Source organism: Microcaecilia unicolor, chromosome 2 (genome assembly GCF_901765095.1).
Source record: "Microcaecilia unicolor chromosome 2, aMicUni1.1, whole genome shotgun sequence".
Taxonomy (NCBI): domain Eukaryota; kingdom Metazoa; phylum Chordata; class Amphibia; order Gymnophiona; family Siphonopidae; genus Microcaecilia; species Microcaecilia unicolor.
The window spans coordinates 206,290,705-206,309,033 of NC_044032.1; the positions used below are offsets into that span (position 1 = coordinate 206,290,705).

The 18,329-nt window shown below is 42.4% G+C and overlaps 1 protein-coding gene across 1 annotated transcript in view; it reads left to right on the forward strand.

The window, feature by feature from the left end:
- FANCC (FA complementation group C) overlaps positions 1–18,329 on the forward strand; it is a 413,110-nt gene that overhangs the window by 353,424 nt on the left and 41,357 nt on the right. The window contains 1 exon segment of the mRNA XM_030193652.1: positions 13,798–13,879. Coding sequence (XP_030049512.1) covers positions 13,798–13,879 — 82 coding nt within the window.

The window sequence follows — 18,329 nt, forward strand, 5'->3', positions numbered from 1 at the left end:
GAGGAATGCAACAGACCCTCTTTTGCATGCATTTGCATGCAATTTGCATTCAGAGCCAGCAAGATCATGTCATGCACTCACCACTTCTGATCATTGTGTGCCGACAAACATGGGTGCTAATTCAGCGCTAATGGCCTCTAGCACCCGCATTTGCTTCTGATCATCTGGGCCTAAGTTTATAAAATTATGGGGAAAATGCATTATGTTGAGCTTTCTTGAAACAGGAAAAAGAGCAAGACTGAACAAAAGTACTTGCATGAGCCAGGTCGTCCTACTGCTTCTATTGTGTAGCTCAACTGAATTTGGCAGCTTTGCCAGAGTTCTCATTTCCCCATAGCTTTCTTAAATGGCCTGCTTCAAAGTAACTTTTATTTGAAGGTGAACATTTTAACCTTTCACAATTTTCTCAGTTCTTGAAACTTTTCTTACTCCTCTGAAAGGAGTGTATACCTGCTTAGTGTAATACCCTATTGATACAGAGATACAGATGATAAGTGGAGATGATCTGATTGAAACAAAATGATTCACCAATTTTCTCACTAATGGTTTGTGGTTGCATTTACTTTATTGAGCTCCACTAAGGGCTTTCTCAAGGTCTACACACAATCTTTTTGCTAGGGAAACGGTGAGAGTACAAACTCAGAAAAATCCTTTCCCAGAAATTGCATACTTGTTTTTTTTAATTATTTTTTTATGTTGCAATTTTCAAATTATCACAGAAAAACAACACTGTGATATTACGTATTCAACAGAAAAAAGTCAGGAAAATTAGAAGGAAAACTAAATACAATTATTGCCCCCAATGATAAAGGAGAAAAATCGGTACCATCCTGTTTCTGACTGCCTTGGTTATAATTATTTTAAAATCAAGTTTTAACTTTGCATGTAGTAATTAAACTGCCCTCCCATAAACACAGTGCCCTCTTGTATTCATGATGTCATTGTTTTAACTTATGGATCCCGGATAGAAAAAGCAAACATGCCATTTGCTGGGTCAGAATTTGTTTTGTTTTAATAGGGAAGCTTAGCTGTAGTGCATACCTTGAAATCTGCCACTGCCTGCATAGCAAGCTACATCATATACCAGTGTTGACAATTGGCACCTGCTCACTGGAATGTATCTTCTGTGAGGTAATTCCTTGTTATTCTTTTCAACCCAATGTATTGGAAAGAATTATTCATAAGAGGATGAGATCACTTGTCTTTCATGGGGGCAAAATAACTCTCCAAATATTTAAGAGAACAAGACCAAATGTAGCACGTGGGAAAAACTGGGGAAAAGACATATTGAGTTAGAAAATAAACTCCCCCCCCCCCCCCCCCCCCCAAAAAAAAAAAAAAAAAAACAGCCCAGTGTATCTCTATGGGAGAAGCAGTCCTGCTTCTGCGGCATAAAAACTCATATAGTAAAACTGCAGTTAGAAAATTGCTCCTTACAAACTGCCTGTTCACTGTCCTGTACTCTCCCAGTCATAGACAAACACAGAGTCCACACACACTGCTGCTGCATGTCTATAGTGCAACTAGACATATGCAGCAGGAGGTGTTAAAAGTTTGACCCAATAGGCATCTGCATCCTGTTCACTTGACCTTTCTTTTTTAAGTGAAGGTGTGACCCGAGTTTGACAACGTCTTTCATTCAGTCACATGTACTTTTGCGAGTGGGGTACTTCTTCTCTGTTGCGTCCACAATGGAGATGCTGGGACAGATAGGAGATGAAGCTTGGGGGCAGACACTAATGCAGGAACTGGGGGCTGAGAGAAGGGGATCTGGAGCTGTAGGGCTGAGAGAAAAGAGATGGAGGCTGATGCTGGAGCTGGGGGTTAAGAAAAAAAGGGCTGGAAGGTGATGCTGGAGTGATGAGAGAAAAGGGATGGAAGCTGATGCTAGCGATGGTGCCCAATGCTGGGAGAAGGGAGAGCAGGACAGATATTGTGAAGTGGAGAAAGCAAAGATATATGCAGAGGAAGATGCTAGGGAAGGGAGAGAAATAGTTATGGGGGAAGGCAGAGGCAATGGATGATTAAGAAAGGGGAGAAAGAAGCAGGAAGACAAATACTGAGGACATAAGGATGTAGGAGAGCAAGGACTCAGGTGGCAACTCTGGACCATTCTCATAGTATGTGTCCTGATAACTGTTCAGTCCATACTACAAGATTGGCACCGAGATGGAGCACCACAACCTCTTGAGCCAACCCTGATGGCATCATAATTTGCTGTGCTCTGATTTCCTTGAGATTTCAATTGCACTGACCTGGCCTTTTCCCTATAGGAAATTAAAAAAAGGTTTTAAGCAGCAGGAGTGTGGAAAACACGTGAATAGTGTGAGCTAGGGTTAAGGGCCCATCCAGTCTGCCTTTCCTCAACAACCACTAACTCCTCCTTTTTCTATGGTATCCCATGTGCCTGTCCCACGTTTTCTTAAATTCCAGCACAGTCCGCATCTCCACGACCTCCACTGAGAAGCCATTCCACGCTTCCACCACCCTTTCTGTGAAAGAGTATTTCCTTAGATTCTTCCTAAGCCTATTGCCTCTTATCTTCATCCTATGCCCTCTCATTCCAGAGTTTTCCTTCATTTGAAAAAGGCTCACCTCCTGTACATTAATGCCACTGAACTATTTAAACGTCTCTATCATATCCCCTCTTTCCTGCCTCTGTTCTAGCTTATACATGTTGAAATTTATAAACCTGACCCTATATATTTTATGGCAGAGACCTCTTACCAGTTTTGTAGCCACCCTCTGGACAGACTCCATCCTGTTTATATCTTTCCATAGGTGCGGCCTCCAGAATTGCACGTAGTACTCCAAATGCGATCTCACCAGAGACTTATACAACGGCACTATCACCTCTTTTTCCTGCTGGTCATCCCTCTCTTTGTGCACCCAAGCATCCTTTTGGCTTTGACCGTCACCCTTTCTACCTGTTTGGCTACCTTAATGTCATCAGACACAATCACCCCAAGTCCTGCTGTTCTTTCGTACATGGAAGCACTTCACCCCCTATACTGTACCATTCCCTTGGATTCTTGTAACCAAAGGGCATGACCTTGCACTTCTTATCATTAAATCTTAGTTGCCAATTTTCAGACCATTCTTCAAGCTTCGCTAGATCCTTCCTCGTGTCATCCACCCCCTCAGGGGTATCCACCCTATTACAGAGCTTGGTATCATCCGGAAAGAGATCAACCTTACCAGACAGTCCTTCCGCAGTATCACTCACAAAGATGTTAAAAAGAGCCAGCCCAAGGACCTGTTTGTATAAACTCACAGAGATTAAGAGCAGAAGACTGGCAAACTTCTGGTTTTAATTCAATAGGAGTGATAATTGGTAATAGACCTTATAAGAAACCTGGAAGTAAAGGGCATGAGTTCAGGAATAGAACTTTACAGAAAGTTTGAATAGATTATACTGTGCGAAGTGATGAGTTGCAGCCTATTCCTGGTTGATATTGCAATGCAAGATCTGTCTGTAACAAATTAACCATCTTAAAGGCGATGATAGAACAACAAGATGTAGGGCTGGCTATGATAACCAAAACTTGGATTACAGATAAAAATATCCCTATGTTGGTCAGTTTAGGTCCCTCAGGGTATAAAATTCTAAACTTCCTAGATTGGGGGTGGGAAATGTAGTGTTTGTGTGTTAATATACAAAGCATTTTAGATCTTAGACTAGCTGAGTCGATTTCTGTCCCAGGTTTAGAGATTATGGTCTGTCAAACTTGGAATATTTGATATACAGACCTCCAGGTAGTTGGTCTTCAGTTAATTTTTTTTAATTTAATAACACAGTTTTCTACACACAGTTTTTATATATAGTGTTATTGAGTGATATGAATTTTCTTTATGAGGAAGAAAAGAGTGTTGATACGTTTTGTTTGTTAGGTTTTGTTTGTAGAATCTTTACAAAGTAAGTTTCAGCTCAGTAGTCCAACTCATGAAAAGGGGTCACACTCAGAGTTGATTGCCACATTGTCTAAGCAGAGGGAGCTGGGTATGTGATCAGATATTGATTGTTCGCAGGTTCCCAGAACAGATCACTACTTTGCTAAGTTTACAGTTATTTTTCTTCTTCTCGAGCGGTAAGAACTGCAATTAGCTCAGAATTTATGTCCTGGAAGAAAGATAGAGGAGATAAACCCTGAAATCATAATCTACATAACTTAGATTATGGGGTGACAACATCAGGTGTAATGCTTCAGGAATGGAACAGGAAAGGTTTTAAATGTTTTGCATCAATTCCCAAAAGAAAAGGCAACATTAAAAATCAAGGAGAATTAAGCCAGCATGGTATTCAAGATCATTGAAGAGAATGAAAGAACACATATGAAAAATGAAATCTAACAATCAGGTATACATTATCTATGGAATGGGATGAAACCTGGCATGAGGGAAAGAGACACCACAAGTTTGAAAATAGGCTAATCGCACTGAGGGTTCCAGAGAAATGGTGCAATGCGTTTATAAGGGGAAAAGAGTTCCAAATTTTCTAGCGCAGAAATTTCTATAGAGTGAAATATATCAGGTTGAGAGTAGGGCATTATAATGATTCAACATCAAAAGTTCCTAAGAAAAAAATAATTATTGCCTGTACATGTTATATTAGTGAGCGTATTGATAATATCAGTAGAGTATCTAGTGTATGAACGAATCTTAAAAACAAAGAGTCTGAGGAACTTATCCACAAATATGAATAAAGGTTCCAGGAGTGATCCTATGGCTAAAATAATCAGAGGAAGAGATTTGTGAATCTTAGGCAGAATGTATATTATAGGGGATATTGGATGGGGATCAGTCAGAAAGTGGATTTCTTTTTCTGTCAGGAATCCACCAAATTTTGCTATATTGGTAAGAGATGACATTCAGACATTCTCAGCACCTTTTGTATAATTCTTCCCAAGATGGATTTGGATAGGCTGGAGTGAGCTTTGAGGGCAACTCCAGTAGTTGGAAACATAAGGACAGAACCAGGTGGACTTCTACGGTCTTTGTCCCGAAACGCCAAAGAAAAGACTCATGATAAAGTATATAATATCACATTCATTGTTGATTTAATCATGAATTGATAATGAGTGTGATTGTTGGGCAGACTGGATGGACCGTTCAGGTCTTTATCTGCCGTCATTTACTATGTATGTAGAAAATTAGAAAAGGCTTTGAATAAGTCACATGATTCCCAGATAGAAAAATTCTGGCAATTTTGTATTACAACTTATCAATCAGCGATTACGGAAGCTAAGAGGTTATGTTATAAAAAGTTAATAGGTGCTAATAATTCCAACATGAACATGCTTTTTAGGATATTTAACAGTCTTACTAATACCATAACAATTACTGCAATTCATGAAACACAGCATCCGTCAGCAGAGGTACTAGCAACATTTTTTGTGGATACGGTAGAAAACATTAGATCTTTTCTGCCAGGTGTAGTTACTATATATGATACTTGGGTGAATCTCCTCATAAATGCAGTCAATAAATCCTAATAAATAAATACTGAGAGTACTACTTCTACTACTATTTAACATTTCTATAGTGCTACAAGGCTTATGCAGCGCTGTACACCATACACAAAAAAGACAGTCCCTGCTCAGAGCTTACAATCTAGATAGAAATGAAGAGGTTTCTCTTAGGAATATCCCAGTCACTTGGACCTCATTTCAGCTCATTCAGGAGATCGAGGTATTAGCTAAATTAGATTCTCTCGGTAAGAAATCTTGTTTGCTTGATTATTGCCCCACTTAATTGTTAAAATTGTCCCTAAGGAAGTAGTAGTAGGTTGGCTGACTGTTTTTGCCATTTCACTACTTAGGGAAGGAATGTTTCCCTCTGAGTTAGGAGAAATAATTCTAACAAACATTCCAAAATCAGATGGTGTAGGTTTAACATTTCCTCTAATTTTCTCCAATAGCAAGTATACCATGGATGACTAAGCTTGTTGAATCTTTGGTTGCAACTCAAACAATGATTTATTTGGAAAACTTTCTATGTAGTAGTAGTTTACATGATGCACAATGTTTTAGACCCTTGCATAGTACAGAGGCTTTGTTGATGACTTTAGTGTCAAGGGTGAAACTGTTTCAAAGTCAAAAGATAACCATCTGTTCTTCTACAAGTTGGTGCTTTTGACACTGTAGACCATGTTGCATTGTTGAGTAAGCTAACACTGGGTTTTACTAAGCCACTAGCATGGCTGGCTGTGTGATAGTGCCGACACAGTGTCGGCAATGCTGCACGGAAGCCGCTAGGACGGCTTACTAAACAGACTCCCAAGTGATCTAGGAATATCTGGGGCAGTTCTTAACTGGTTTTGAGGTTTCTTGAAAACCAAAAGATATAGAGTTAAAAAGAATAATATCTTTTCAAGTAGGTGGTCACCTAATTGTGGGCAGGGTTTGCCTTTATCCTCAATTTTATTTAATATTTGTATGAGTTCATTGGGGTCTTATTTGGATTCTTCTTTATATTATGTTTCATTCCAATTATTTTTGGATTTAAAAAGGGTCGTAAATTAATATTGGATTGTATAAATAAGACTCGAAATTGGGCATCTGAAAATTATCTAAACCTTAACACAGATAAAACGAAATTGCTCTGTTTTTGCAATACATTATTGGATAAGCTAAAAAAAAACTATTATTTTAAATTCAGGACAGATACTTAAGTTTGAAACATCATTACGGGTATTGGGTGTTGTATTTGATACACAATTGAATATGGAATGTGAGATAAATATCTTGTGTAAAAGAAACTTTTTTACATCAATTGAGGGCAGTTTGTTCTTTTTTCCAGAACAGTTTTGTGTGATAGTACAAATGATAATTCTCTCTCAGATTTATTATTGCAGTGCTTTGTACACTGGTATACATCAAAAGTTGCTGAGTCGACTACAGTTGTTTGAAAAACTTCAGCTAGATTGATATTTGGATGTAAGAAATATGATCAAGCGTCACCTATTTAAGGCTCGAACAGGCTTTAAAATGGCTTGTTTAGTCTATAAGATCCATTACAGGTGGTTGCCCAGTTTCTCATAGTCAATTATTAACTTATCCTTTGGGTAGGACGATGATTCGTTCTACCTCTTTAAGACTTGGTTTTTCCTCTGTTAACAATGTGCGATATAAATAAATTCATGAGAGTTAATTTGCTAAATAGTAGTAGTAGTAGTTGTCAAATTTGGAATATTAGTCCTGTTTCCATTTGTATAGATCCTACCTATTTAATATTTAGAAAGACTTTGAAATCTTACTTGTTTGACAAATATTGGGGGTTCTATTTTTTTTTTTATATAACCCAATTTGATTCCTTGGCTTATTTAAGCAGGATATAAGCAATGGAATAGAATATGTGTAGTGCATTGACATCATAATAACTGTACATTTAGTTTAGATCTGCTCTTTAGTGGGTAATTTCATAACTATTTTTCTATATAAAATGCTGATTTATGAATGCATATGGGCCTTTATAAACTTAGTACATACCTCAGTATATGCACAGTGCAAGCCGGCATGTACTTGTTCCATAGGCATGCTTAAGGCAGAGATTAGAGCATAGTACTACAGGTCACGGCAGCCATTTTAGGGAGGCTGCTGCAATGGGCAAGAGCGAGTGGGCATTGCTGCTACCCATTTCCCCACTGAACCACCAAGGAAATGGGTGAGTAGGACTGCAACCATGAGGGGGGCGGTGCGTACTGCTCCAGGGGGATGAGGGAGGGAAGGATCTAGTGAGGGGCCTTGCTTTCCTTCCAGGGGTGGGAAGGGGAGCAGGCATAGCAAGGGGTCAAATCTACTTATCCAGGTCCTGGCTGATATTCAGCTGGGATCCACATAAGTGTCTTATGTGGGACTCGGCTGAATATCAGACAGGACCTGCATACGCTCCAGTGGCTAGTACTTGAGGAATTATCCCCGCATATTCAATGCTGGTGGCTGGACATCTTGGGCTAATTCTGTCCACAGTGATCAGCATTTAAAAAGACACAGACTGCCGCTGTCTGAATATTGACCTGTTAGTGGCTGAAAATTGCCATTATATGGATAATTTTGCCGCTCTGCCCCTCCCCTTTGTGGACAATTGTATTTTCAGCCCACCACTGTCCATGTAAAAGGCAATTCTGTAACAGGGTGCCCACATTTACATGCCACTTGAACATGTAAATGTACAGAATATTACCAATGCAGTTATACAAAAGAGGGGAATTGTTATATATTGGCTAATGTACAGAATATTGTCACTTAGGTACATAGGAGGATATACGTGGCAGGACATGGTAAGGGCTCCCTTTATAGTATCAGTTACACGCATCCCTGCCACATTTATATGACCACAGTTATTCCATGTCTATGGCTGGTGTAACCACAGGCATGTAAATGTAAGTCACACCTATGCTTAGTTACACTAGAATTTTCTAATGCAATATGGGTACCCAGATGCCATTATAGAATAGGTTCTCACTACACAACATTGGGGCACCTACATGGAGGTGTCTGTTTATAGAATTACCCTCATAATGAGTGAAAATACATAGATGGGGCTGGATTCTATGAAGTTGCACACCCAATTTCTAAGTAGCATGCAATTTGGGCACACAAGTTAAAGAACAATGCCAGTTGCATGCTTAATGTAATTGATAAATTAGGTGCCAGCTGATCTTAAGTGGTGCTAATTGGCACTAATTTGTAGTTTCACATGTAACTGCACTTAAGCGCTATTCTATCAACTTAGTGCCTAAATGCTATAGTGCGCAGTTGCAAAGGGGGTGTGTACATGAGTGGATTGGGGTGTGTGCTGTAGTTGCACGCATAAGTAATAGCATACTATTACTGATGCATGGAACTGCCAACTTCAGGTGTGACCATTAATACCAGCCTATGAGATGGCATAAGCACTCACGCCTGAAGTTAGGCATATACTTACCGACTTATGCTATATTCTGTAGTGGCAATTTTGCATGCAATTGCCATTATAGAATTGGCACCTAACACACCTAACTGGTCAATATTCAGCCTGTGGCAGTCAACGATTTTTAAAATGCTAACGGCTGTGGAGAGATTTAGCCCTGGATATTCAATGCCAGACTATGTCCAGGCACCGACATTGAATATCAGGGCCAAAATGTAAAGCGGCCGCTGGGGCTTAAGTTGCCCTCTGTTCCTCTAAGGTCCTCCCTTCCTCCCCCCCTGACCCAATCCCTCCTCCCTTCTACTCTGTACATTTTTATGGGCTGATTGAGGTTCCCCACCCACCCCTGTAGGTCCCTCAAGCCTATCTTGTAAGTACCTGGTGGTCCAGTGAGGTTGTAAGGGCAGCAGCCAGTGTACAATGACTGCCGCAATGGGCAGAGCAAGCAGACATAACTCCTTCCCATTCAACCCCACTGGACCACCAGGTAATAGGCCCAGGAGACCCTACAGGGGTGAGATGGGGCCTCAGTCGGTCCTTAAAAGATGTGCGGGGTGGGAGGTCAGAGTAAGGAGTTGGTGAGTGCTGCAATCTGGATGCTAACCGGGCACCTGCTGATATTCAGACCAGTGCCCAGTGAGCTTTCAGAGGAATTTTCGAAAGAGAAGGGCGCCCATCTTCCAACACAAATCGGGAGATGGGCATCCTTCTCTCAGGGTCGCCCAAATCGGCATAATCGAAAGCTGATTTTGGGCGCCCTCAACTGCTTTCCGTCGCGGGGATGAACAAAGTTCATGGGGCGTGTCGGCACCGTACCAAAGGCAGGACTGGGACGTATTAAGATATGGGCGTCCTCGGCCAATAATGGAAAAAAGAAGGGCGACCCTGACGAGCATTTGGCCGACTTTACTTGGTCCATTTTTTTTCATGACCAAGGCTTGAAAAGGTGCCCGAACTGACCAGATGACCACCGGAGGGAATCGGGGATGACCTCCCCTTACTCCCCCAGTGGTCACCAACCCCCTCCCACTCAAAAAAAAATTTTTTTTTAACATTTTTTGCCAGCCTCTATGCCAGCCTCAAATGTCATACCCAGCTCCATCACAGCAGTATGCAGGCCCCTGGAGCAGTTTTTAGTGGGTGCAGTGCACTTCAGGCAGGCGGACCCAGGCCCATCCCCATCCTTACCTGTTACACTTGTGGTGGTAAATTTGAGCCCTTCAAAACCCACCCGAAACCCACTGTATCCATATGTAGGTGCCCCCCCTTCACCCCTTAGGGCGATGGTAGTGGTGTACAGTTGTGGGGAGTGGGTTTGGGGGGGGGGGGTATGCACCTGGAAGCAATTTGTGAAGTCCACTGCAGTGCCCCCTAGGGTGCCCGGTTGATGTCCTGGCATGTCAAGGGAACCAGTGCTGGCTTCTCCCATGACCAAATGCCTTGCATTTGGTCGTTTTTGAGATGAGCATCTTCAGTTTCCATTATGGCAGAAAACCAGGGACGACCATTTCTAAGGTCAACCATCTCAACATTTAGGTTGACCATCTCTAAGGTCGACCTAAATGTTGAGATTTGGGCGTCCCCGACTGTATTATCGAAACGAAAGATGGATGCCCATCTTGTTTCGATAATACGAGTTTCCCCGCCGCTTCGTCAGGACGTCCTTAGAGATGGGCGCCCTTAGAGATGGTCGTCCCCATCTCTTGTGTCTAAAATTAGGATAGCCTTTTTGCTGTCCTAACTTTAGTCTCTTACCTAACCGGTTAATGGTCTGAATGTGGTCAGTAACCAGTTAGATCCTGACTCCGCCCAGGTTCCACTCAGAGACCGCCCCGACACTAACTGGACAGTGTAGGGCTGGTCTGTGGTGACATTCAGCAGCACTGTCTGGTTAAAGGCAGCTGAATATCACCACTTAGGCGGTCATAAGCAACTTAACCCTGCAGGAACCTCTGCTACCCAGTTAAATTGTTTTGAATATCAGATCCTATATTTTTCATGTCTAGTTTTTGGCAAACTCTCCTGAATCTACCTCATAGTGGATCTACATATTAACCAGCTGCCAGTAAGCATAGAAGTCTGTTTGAAAATGGACCCTAAATTTTATATTGAATTATTTTATTATTGTGTGTATACATTTGCCTCAATACGACGTCCATCATCCAACTTCTAGTTTTTTCTTTGCTAGCTCTTTTACTATTTTTCACAGCCCTGGATAAAGACCTGCTTCTTCAAATTCTCTTTCCCTTAATTTACCTAAGTTGTTCACTATTCTAGTGTAGCTACAGATTTTACTTTGCTCGCATGGCATTTCTGCTATTTCTTATAAAGTTTCAAGGGCAGGGCAACAAATGCATACTAAAAATTTAATTATTCTGATTTGTAGTAAATTAATGTGGTCAAGTCATCCACCTCCTAAATATTTTTAGTACAGCACTAACCTCTGAAATTTTGTAAGAAGCCTTTAACTGGTCAGGGATCCCATGGACAGTGACTGAATCAGTGGGCATGGCAGTGGATTTCCTATAATTATTTGGCATATCTTATTATTTACTGCAGGTTTCCACCATTGGTACTGTATTCTTTGAACTCCAGTCCCACCGCATCTTTCAACAAGACTGACATACCCTAATGTCTTTATTTTATAGGTTTCTGTGTGCTTCTTGTGCTTAAGCAAATGAACCCCAGAGACAAGGAACTCAGTCGCCCTTGCTCCCTCCCCCCTTCATGCACCTACCCCATAGCCACCTCCTCCTCGCTCATGTTTCTGTTCTCTTATGTTAACAAACTATATATGCAATGCCCTGTTTCTCAAGGATATCAAGTGCATTAGTTCCATCCAACAAGAGCAGCATCCTCATATTTCATTTCAACAAGTTATGAGATCTGAGGTTATACAAGAAAATAAATCTCTTCCAGCATTCCTCCTCCTGTGTTGAGCAGCAAAGCTTGATGTCATCGATATTTTCTAGAGGGTGAAAGAATTTTTCTAAATGGAATAAACTGTCTGTTCTCACTCCACCTGATATAGTTCAGAAAGATGTGCATATATTGAGCAGTGCCCTTCAGCAAATGCCCAAGTAAAAATTGATATTTCTTAAAGGTTTGAAGAAAAAAAATCTGTGTTATTTCTGATTAAATGCCATATCTTCTATTATTTCTTCCAGGGTATACATGTTCAGGTCAGCAAGTCTCTCCTCATACGTCTTGTAACGCAAATCCCATACCATTCTCGTAGCTTTTCTTTGCACCGCTTCAATTCTTTTTACATCCTTAGCAAGATACGGCCTCTAAAACTGAACACAATACTCCAGGTGGGGCCTCACCAACGACTTATACAGGGGCATCAACACTTCCTTTCTTCTGCTGGTCACACCTCTCTCTATACAGCCTAGCAACCTTCTAGCTACGGCCACCGCCTTATCACACTGTTTTGTCGCCTTCAGATCCTCAGATACTATCACCCCAAGATCCCTCTGAGGATCTGAAGGCGACGAAACAGTGTGACAAGGTGGTGGCCGTAGCTAGAAGGTTGCTAGGCTGTATAGAGAGAGGTGTGACCAGCAGAAGAAAGGAAGTGTTGATTAGAGGTCTGCACGGGAACGGGGTTTGCGGGGATCCAGCAAAGGTACCTGGCAGGGGGGGTCCAAACTGGTGGGGGGGTCGGCGGCTATCGGAGGCAGGCTAAACTGTGCCCCCCACCTTGGTCTCTGGATCCCCCTCCCACCGAGGTCTGGCTAGGCCCCTGACTGGAACAGCCATTTTATATTTGTCAATGTTTAAAACATCAGTAGAAGCAACTTGCACATCTAAGTGGTGGCACTTACACATATTAAAGGGTATTTCAGAACATAGATGTGCAAGTGCCAGCACAGAGAGGTGTATGTCTGCCATTTTGGAATGCTACATGTCTAAATGGTCCTAATTAAGGGCCCCTTTTACCAAGCTGTGGCAAAAGAGGGCCTGTGCTGGCATCGGCATGTGTTTTTTATGCGCTCCAAGGCCCCTTTTACCACAGCAGGTAAAAGGTAGGCCTTTCTTTTTTTGAGGAAATGGCCGTGCGGCAAGTAAAGCACTTTTCATGCAGCTATTCAAGGAGGTGCCCTTACCACCACCTGGTGGTAAAGGCTCCCACGCTAACCTTGTGGTAACCGAGCAGTGCCGCCAGGTACACACTGGCGCTGCAAAATAAGTATTTTTTGTAGCACCAGATATGACGGCGCACTGGGGTGGGAACTACCACCCGGCTACTGCGATGGCCCGGCAGTACTTCATTTTTAGACTGTAAAAGGGGCTCTATGTATAGAAGTTGCAGTCTTTCTGGATTGTCCATTTTGAGGTGGAAGACTTCCTTTAATACCTTCTATAAAGCGCTACCGAAAACAAGCACTTTTATAAAACCTATACATACCCAGGAACAGCTGTAAATCCAAATGTTGATCTTTATAATCTTATACATGCTTCCCCCTTCTGAAATATGGAATATACAAATATATATTTTGGTGGCATTCTAGTTCTGAAGAAATCATGCCCCCTTGCCATATCCACATAGTACAGATTTACACTTGTAAATTCCAGGTGTCTAAAATTAGGGATTTTTATGTTTATTCAAGAGATATATTGCAATTCTACAACCTCATAATCAGTATGGGGCCAATGTAAGCTGTAATTTGTGGTTCTCTCTTTATGATCTCTCCTTCCATGGCATCAATGAATTAAAGGAGAGCTGCTTAAAGAAATGTGAAAATATATTAAACTGATTTTGAGCTTTCCAGCTGCTGCAGAGGACACAATTTGTATGGAGGTGTACCAGATCTCCATCATCAGTTTGACAATAGAAGTGCTATAGTGTAGTTTATTTCTTGTCTTATTATGATGTGTTTCTAGATTTGCCAACCGCACTGTGGTGTCAGCACTTGAAAGGCATCACTGAAATGCTGAAAGCTGCAACGGAAGACACAGATAGCAGGTAAACCGTGCAAAACATAGCATTTAGAATTTAGGTTGTGTTCATTTCCCTAGTTTTATTTAGAAAATTGACTAGGGAAGACTAGCTTTACCACCTGCATAATTTTCAGACTCTTCGTAAAGATCTCATTATTCAAATAAGAGTTTTCCACTAGAAAGTATTTGTAATCTGTGTGAAGCGGAGAGGTGCTAGAATTCACCTTAGGTAATACCTTTTATTTTATTTTTCCAAGACTGTTTCCTTGTGTAATTCATAAGCTTCTTCATTAATAAATAAAATGACATTTTTATAATCTAGCAGGATTTCTATTCCACTCGGACCACTGCAGATGCGTAGTACTAAGTGTATTTGCATCAACCAGTTCACTTTCCTGGAATATTTCATTACGTGTTCATACTGTAAAAAAAAAATTTAAGTTAGCATAATGAAGCATATTCATTAATGTGACCAACTGTCATACTGGAGAGAGAGAGAGAGATTGATTCCATAGGTTTCTGTGTCACGCATATCAGCATGTACAGAGAGGATATGAGAAACAGGGCGCATAAAAAAACCTTTATTACACATTGAAGAGGTTTGAGAATGAGATGACCAATAGAGGATAAAGTGTGAGAGGATAAATGGGTTAGGAACAGGAACAAGAGAGTACTAGAATTACTGTCTTAACAGGCTTCAAATCTAAAAGATGAATGCACAGGATGAATGAGGTGTGTGGGGAGTGATGAATGGAAGAGGACAATCAGGGTATGCCAGTGGTTCCCAAACTTTTTCGGTTCACAGCACCCTCTCTCCCCAGCCACATAAGTCCCCACACCCCTCCCCTCCCCAGCCACATAGATCTCCCTTTCCCTGCAGCCCCCTCCTCTCACTCCAGCACGCCTCTCCCTTCCCTGCAGCCCCCCTCCCCCCATAAGTCAAGCACACTTCTGCCTTCCCCAAATCCATCATCACTCGCTACCTTCCTTTCCGCAGGTTCAGGATCGCTGCTGCTTCCTTCTCCTTCCCTCGCCACCGCTGCAGTGCTTGCAGCTTACATTTTTGGGCCATCCGCAATTCACACAGGCACTCGGGGGGCCTTCCCTCTGCTGCGTCCAGTCCTCTCTGATGCAACTTTCCTATGTGAGGGCCAGACGTGGGAGAGGAAAGCCCCGAAGTGCAGCAAAGGCAGGGGAAAAAGGAGGAAGTGGCAGATTGCGGACCTGCAGGAGGGGAAAGTAGGGAGCGATACTGGATTGTGGGCGGCAGGAGGGAGGTCAGGATTTGCAGCGGCACCCCTGAGAGTTCACTGCGGCGCACCAGAGTGCCACGGCACACAGTTTGAGAACCGCTGGGGTATGCAAAGATTGGCAACATGGGTAGGAGAAAGTCTGAGGGATCAGTAAAGTGAAATTCTTCACATATGATTTTGAGATGAGTTGTTATGTCTGGACAGGCAGGAAGGATGTGAGTTTAGAGATAATAGAGAGAAAGAGAGACTAGGTTGAGAGCAGTTGAATGTAAGGGAGACGAAGAGAAGAGAAACTTGGCCAGGATGTGCAGTGAGTACAAATAAAGTGAAAAGTAGATTTTTCCTCAGTTTTGGATGCAAACCATAATGTTAAAATACAACATTGTCTGCCATAAGGTTTGTGTACATAAGTCCCAAAAAAAACCAGTCCTACAGAGATGGATTGTCTTTATCATGGAAATTGGTGTTTAATAATGGTATGATGTTAAAAAAAGAGTGATTATTACTTGTGATGTGAAGTGATATGATTTTTGCCTTAGTGCATACAAAGACCTGACCAGTAAGAGTTCAGGGAACCCTGTTATATCTCAGAAGTACTCTTGGTCTATTGCCAAAACCCTTAACTGATATCCATTCATATTCTCCGCTAACCTCTCAAATGAGAGAAAGGTATATAATTTTGATATGACTTCTCTTTAACCCTCAAATCATTTCTATCCAGCTCTAAATTATGCATTGCTGTGCCCCCCGGTCAATTTAATTTCTATTCTAAGAGTCTGTTATGCTTTTCAAGTGGAGATATACCATATCTTCACCTGTCCTAGGAACAGAGGATACATGTCCTTTTTAAAATATGATTTTGATAGTATTCTAATACCTGGCAGGGGGGGTCCAAACTGGTGGGGGGGGGTCGGCGGCTATCGGAGGCAGGCTAAACTGTTGTAATGTCAATAAAATATTCATATATTCCATGAAAACACCTTACGGTAATTTTACACTGCTGAATAAAAACAACTATTCTCCAAGGACAAGCAGGTCAGTTGTATTCTCACAGCTGGGTGTCGTCATCCGACAGAGTCCAGCGCAGACGCTGACTAGTGAGACCAATGAAGAACTTTCTAGCAGCATCCTACCACACATCTGCTGGTGCTTTCCTGCCTGACACATGAGTGCAGGTCCCTCAATCTTTGTTTTTCCGCAGAGCAGAGAGGACACATCATCGTGTTCCCCTCTCCTCTCAATGAGTATTTTTCTCTAATTTATAGTGCCTTTCTGTGTGGGTATTTTTGTCCTTTCATGTTTATTTTTTCCTTCCTTTTTATTTTATTCTGTTTCCCTTTAATTTTGTAGTTTTTTTGACTCTTCAGGTTTCCTTTCTTTTCAGCGAGTTCCTAGGCCCGTTTAGTATGGAGCACCAACCTCAGTTTGAATGCTGCTCCTTTTTACAGTTCACACTTGAAGAGTTTAAAATGTCCAAGAAAATTCCCAGTGGCTTCAAAATGTTTGCCCAATGTAATGGGTGATTTCTGTGACTGACCCGCACTGTTGGTGCATCAAGTGCCTTGGGCCTGACTGTGAGTCTAACTCTTGGTATCTGTTGCAAATGCAGTTGAGGACACAGAGGGTACAGCAGGTCCAGCAGAAGAGATTTTCTGGCTCCTCGAAGGCCAAAACATCAACATCGGAACTAGAAGTATTGACCTCAATAGCTGGTAAGGCTTTGACTACCATTGGGAGTGCAGTGGCATCGAAAAGGATTCTCCCCTCTCTCTCAACATCAGGCACCAAAAGTTAGGCCCCAGGAATGATCAGCATTGGACCCAACACCGAGGGCATTTATAGGTTTGGATTCAGCCTCATTGTCAGCGAAGGACTTCGATACTGAGCATTGGGGGAAGCCCAAGAAGCATAAGCATCAGTCCTTATTCACGCATGGTGCTGGGAGCTCCAGGGCATCGGCATTGCTGATACCTGAGAAGTGCTGGCACTGGGAGGAGCGGTCCCCCTGTTTGGTAGAGGTACCAGTGTGCATGTCTCCAAGCTTCCAGGTCCTCACTTCTGATTTAGCATTGACACCTTCTCAGGCTGCCTCTCTCCCAGTTCCTCCGCCTTTGCTGATACCTACCTTCGATAAGTGGTTCTGAGCCATACTTAGGGAGCAGCTGATGCAGATGCTGCAATTGCAATCCGCTTGGGCATCGATGGTGCTTGCATCAACTGTAGATCAGCCCTAGATTCTTCCTGAGGTTCCATCCATACCTGTGGAGAGATCATTGGCACCAGTGCCTCGAAGAGTGTCAACAACAACATCAACACATGCAGTAATGCTCTCAACATTTGGGGAGGAAGCTTCCCCAGAGTCTGAGGGTAGGGCTGTACCTCTACACTCTTTGGGGCATGAACAATGTTCCACTGAGCTGAGGCAGGCACAGACTCAGTCCTGTCTGAGTACGGTGAGAAGTCTGAATGGTAGTGAGGATGGCTGAGTGGTTAAGACGTTGAACATGTGTCCTCGTGAGTTCATGCCCCACTCCTGGTGGACTTTTGGAGTGGAAGAGTAGCCTAATGGTTAGTGCAGTGGGCTTTGGTCCTGGCAACCTGGGTTCAGTTCCCACTTCAGCTCCTTGTGACCTTGGGCAATTCACTTAACTCTCCATTGTCCCAGGTACAAAACCTTAGATTGTGAGCCCTCCAGGGACAGAGAAAGTACCTTCATATAATATGTGCAGCGCTGCGTACATCTAGTAGTGCTATAGAAATGATTAATAGTAGATGTGACCACTCATAGGACTCAGAAGAAGACCCTCATTACTTCTCATAGGAGAAGTCTTATGAGGTACTTTCTGATCCCTCTCCACCTTGAGAGACGCAGATCTCCACCTGAGGGTCTCTTTTTCATTGGTTTCATCAAGGAGATGGCTTCTGCCATCCCATTTAAGTTGGAGACAGAGGAAGAGCTCAGGGCAGAGATGTTATCTGTTTTGGACTATGAATCGCCTCCTAAGGAAGGGGTCACGGTACCATTGCACCCTAACCTTAAAGATGCACTGACGAAGAACTAGGAAACTCCCTCTCAGTGCAGGTCGAACCATTGTATCCAGAGGCTCCCAGCTTTGAGAGCACATCTACCTCAACATTCTCTGGTTATCAAGTTCACCCTCAAATGCGCTAGGAGCTCCAGGACTAATGCCTTGGCTCCTCCAAGTAGAGAGGTTTGGATAC